Source organism: Gobius niger (assembly GCF_951799975.1).
Source record: "Gobius niger genome assembly, chromosome: 16".
NCBI classification, from domain to species: Eukaryota; Metazoa; Chordata; class Actinopteri; order Gobiiformes; family Gobiidae; genus Gobius; species Gobius niger.
The window spans coordinates 5,006,260-5,010,622 of record NC_136867.1 but is presented as its reverse complement, the minus strand read 5'-3'; the positions used below and the strand labels follow the sequence as shown (position 1 = coordinate 5,010,622).

Genomic DNA, 4,363 nt, shown 5'->3' with positions numbered 1-4,363 from the left:
TGGGCCAGATCTACTGCTAGGTCTGGCCCGGATCCGGTCTGAATGTATTTTGCTGTCTGGGCTACTACTAAATAATGCAAGTATTAGTTTATAAAACAGGAAAGTATGACTATCTGTGAATCACCGAAGATAATTTATGATCCTGGTTTTGTATTTCCTCTGTTGTTTGCTAACTATGTCTATGCTAACAAACTGAGCTGATATGGTTCTGTTAAACACCGCCATATTGTTATCGCGAAACAATTATCGAATATTGCAGGGGTCGGCAAGTTGGTGTCATGGAGGGCCAATGTTCTTCATTTCCAAAACGCCAAGGGCCGAAACTCACAGTTGTAGCCCAAAGTCAAGCACCTTTTTTCTACAAATATAAGTTTTACACATAATATATCGCTAGCCACATAGCATAACTGCCCAAGTCATTTTGTATTGTTAAAATGGCAAGAGAAAAACAATGTGTTTCCTATAAAACTTGGTTTTGCATGTTTTCCAAAATCAAAACAAAAATGAGTTAGGCAATTATGCTATGTGGCTAACAATATGAGCTAATGGGGTGTTTTGCTGGGAAATATGAAAATATAGACAGTATTTTTCAAACTTTAGAGTCCTCGTCACGTATCTGGTCTCTGATTTATGTATAAATGTTTCTTCAAAATTCTCTTGGGGGCCAAAGGTTTTTATGCTGGAGGGCCGAATTTGCCTGACGTTGCCTACCCATGGAATATTCCACATCGAGTATTTCCCGCATATTAATTTCACTGCGGGAAATATTAACGTCACGAACTGCGTGGAGGGGAAATAAACGCAACCGTGGGAGGTTTTCTACAAAAGTGCAGAGTCACCACATTTTCATCCAGGGTTTGCTTAAAACATCTCCCAATTTTATTCAATCTTACAAATGGTGAAAAACAAGAAAACTTCATTTACAATGGGTCATCTGTTAAAAACATCATTTAGGTACATCTCAGTCATAAAACCAGTAATATCAAAGTCTATACAACGTGCATTACTTAACTATGGTGGATTCTACATGAACAGTGAGCACCTACACCTTGAAGTTGTTTTTTTTTGTTGTTGACTAAAATCTAAACGTTTTTTTGTTCAATATAGCTGTGTCCACAGGAGCGTCGAGTTGTAAACAGCTGTGCACGGCGAAAAGACAACACCTAGACATTAGTATTTTTTTCCTTCAATACGACGCCGGTCCCTTTTACGTTTAAACATCGCGATGTGCCTCCACGTCGCGCGCGCAGCTTCTGTTGCTACATCTAATTGGCCAGCACCGAATACTTGGGATTAAATATGTCAAATTCTGCAACGTGTCACACAATCATGGTTTCATGTCGAAAAAAAAAAAAAAAAAAGACAACAAACACTCACATTCGCACCACTCGCGCTCGCGCCCTCGCTCTCGCCCGTGCACCCGCGGCGCGAGCGGGTCGCCCGGCGGCACCCGTCCATTCGCTCGTGCGCTCCTTTTTTCCCCCCACGCGCTCTGAAGATGAGACGACAGTAAACGAACACCGAAACTGCAAAAAAGAGGGGACGTCTACGGGGGGGGCGGCGATGACTTGGGGAGCACGAGCGCGTCGGTCTCGGGGCAAGTCATCGGCCTCCGGTAGATCGCCGCCGCCTTTGCGGAGAAACGAAAACAAACAAAAAAATAAACGGAGAAAAAAAAAATCCCTGGTTTTAGACAAGTCCTTCGATCTTTGCCTCCCTCAGCGGCTCGGCGGTTCCTTCATTCCCAGGTGGTGTGTGGTGATGACGGCGTTGGGGGTGGGGGTGGGGAGGGGGGGGCGTGGTTACTCTGCAGCGGGGGCCGGGGTCTCCGGGCTGGCCGCTGACTCCGCTTCGGGCTCGGGGCTCTTCTCGGCGGCGGGCTCCTCCGTCTTGGCCTCCTCCGTCTTGGCCTCCTCCTGGGGTTTGGCTTCCTCGGCTTTGGCCTCGGCGGCGGGCTCTTCTGGGGCGGCCTCGGCGGGCTTGGCGTCCTCGGCCGGGGGGGCGTCCTCCGCGGGCTTGTCTCCCTCCTCTGCGGCGGCAGTGGAGGCGCCTTCCTCGGCGCCCTCCTCGGACTCCTTCTTGGTCTTCTTGAAGGAGAAGCCGCTCAGCTTGAAGGAGGGCTTCTTGAAGGAGAAGCGCTTCTTCTTCTGCTTGTCGTCGCCGGCGGCGGCACCGCCCTCTTCCGGCTTGGACGTGTCTCCGTTGGTGGCGGCCGGCTCCTTCTCGGCCTCGGCGTCCTCGGCCTTCTCTCCGTCCGCTTTGGGAGCCTCCTCGGTCGGGGTGCTGCCGTTGGCCTGCACGTCCTTGGCCTCCTGTGCGGTGGGAGAGGCGTCTCCGTTGGTCTTAGCGTGTCCATTCTCCTGGGAACAAATAAAGGGTTGAGGAAATCAATACAAAGAAACACATTCTGGGAATCAATGTCCTCTTTAAGGCACGGTTCAAACACTCGTCCACATATTCCATTATGAAGTGCACATCGAATAAGCTTCCTTTCAACGCTGTAAAGAGGCTACTTAATACCGGAGATCAAATCGTTTCTCTTGCTTCACAAACGTGCATCTTTAAGAATGATTATACAGATCCTAAACATGATCACCATGTCCGACAGTAGGAAATAAACAGGCAGCCATATCATATTTGATGATGCCTTCCATACTCCAGCAGCAACCAAGGCCTTGGATTGGCAGCCAATAGGAAAAAAGGCCTAAAACTGCAGTAGCATCTGTTACTAGGACAGTGACGACACAGCCTTCAGTAGGCCAGTCTGTCTGCCCGCTGCGCCGCCGGCTCCCGCTAGAGGGCGCACCGAGCGCATCGATGACACACAAATTTGGGGAATTTTCATCAATAAATTTCAATACCACAGTGAAATAAATGTCGGCTTAGTTCGACTCGGCGGTTGCGTTTCCCGACCACGCGGCCCCGCCGCGGTCAACTCTGACACTTGTGCGGAGGATGCGCGCAGCAAACGTGGCTTCTTTCTCCAATCTGACAACAAAGGCGTGGTGAGCGTTTTAAAATGGCCATGCCTGTGAGGGCGTCATGGAGCAGCTGCACACATCTCCGCCGCAAATCAGCTCCAAGCACTCCAGAAACCCACCGAACACTAAACACGCACAGGCAGCGGAGATGGAGACGTTTACTGCCCGATAAAACACCACAGCTTTGGGGGGTTTTGCATCGGGGAGGGCCCCCCATTCACACAACAGGTCAAATCCCCCCCATTCCATCTATGAATGAAAAGCGACCGCATAAACCTCTCCAAAGACCCGGCTCCACACGGACAATAAACGCTTTCCTTCGTCCACCGCCTTCGCCCCGTTTTACGCACGACGCGAACATGTGGCCACTTTCCCTTCACGCCGGGTGGATGCGCTCCCGTGGACATGTCGCGACAATGGCGTGCTCCACAGCGGCGCCCCCCACACACACGCTCCACCGTCCGAACTCCTCTCCTTACCTGCCCGTTGGCTTTGGCCGCGACCACCGCTCCCTCCGCCGGGTTCTCCACCGCAGCCTCGTCCTTCGCCGCGCCTTTGGATGCCTGTGCGCCCATGCTTTCTGCTTCTCCCGGTTCCAACAAAGGGCAACCCCAACCGATCAAATGAATGGGAACAAAAGAGCAGCAGCGAGGAGATTCAACCGGTTGTGTCTTTCGCGCCAAGCCTCCCCCTTTTTCTCTCTTCGTTTGTCTGTTCGGTTTTCACGAGCGCATTTACGCGGAGGGAAAACGATGGCGCAAAAACAATAACGACGGTAAGAAACGCGGATTTTGTTGCTATTTTTTTTTTTCCCACCCCCGAGCAGCGGAGTTTGTAAATGGAGAAATTTGGCCCAGCCGCAAATGAGATGCAGAGTACAACGCCCCAGTCCGCTGATGAATGGGCGCGGGGGCGATGACGACAGACGCAGGACCCCCCGTCCGCCAATCGCAGGTCGCCGAACCAGCGGCTGTGGGGGTGGGTGGGTGTGTGTGTGTGGGGGGGTGGTGGCAGTGAGTGGGACAATGGGGAGGAGAGGGAACAACAACATGGCCAAGGCAGGGAGGCAGGCGGACGGACGGACAGGCTCCTCCGGCAGCAGCCTTTGCCTTCTCCACGACTGGACCGACGGGGCGACCGGACCGGGGGGCAGCTTTCTCCAGACGCGTCGGTGCCCAGGGCAGCAGGACGCGCGGTGCCAACAGGCGCTCCTTGCCGATCGTGCTGCACCACCGTCTTCATCATCTTCATCATCGTCTCGGAGGTTTAATGGCTGCCAACATGAGGCTTCTGCCAGTGGGTTACTCCGCGGCCGCGAGCAAAACTTAACACCTACATAGAGGCCTGGCGAAACTCAATAAGCCGATATATGTTTGATTTTA

General features: G+C 52.3%; 1 protein-coding gene across 1 annotated transcript; it reads right to left on the bottom strand.

Annotated features, from left to right (window-relative positions):
- Positions 1-1,766: 1,766 nt before the first annotated feature.
- On the bottom strand, positions 1,767-3,804 carry marcksb (myristoylated alanine-rich protein kinase C substrate b). Its single transcript, XM_079573838.1, has 2 exons — positions 3,461-3,804; positions 1,767-2,360 (listed from the first exon to the last, which is right to left on the bottom strand). Exons 1-2 carry the CDS (start codon positions 3,554-3,556, stop codon positions 1,803-1,805), a joined length of 654 nt encoding a protein of 217 aa, XP_079429964.1. The 5' UTR covers positions 3,557-3,804; the 3' UTR covers positions 1,767-1,802.
- Between the last annotated feature and the right edge of the window lie 559 nt (positions 3,805-4,363).

What these genes read in the sequence shown, in the direction of transcription:
- marcksb (XM_079573838.1), bottom strand. Translation starts at nt 3,556, where the DNA reads ATGGGCGCACAGGCATCCAAAGGCGCGGCGAAGGACGAGGCTGCGGTG. An exon ending in CGGCCAAAGCCAACGGGCAG is followed by an intron (nt 2,361 to 3,460) that starts GTAAGGAGAGGA and finishes ATTTGTTCCCAG; the next exon opens with GAGAATGGACACGCTAAGAC.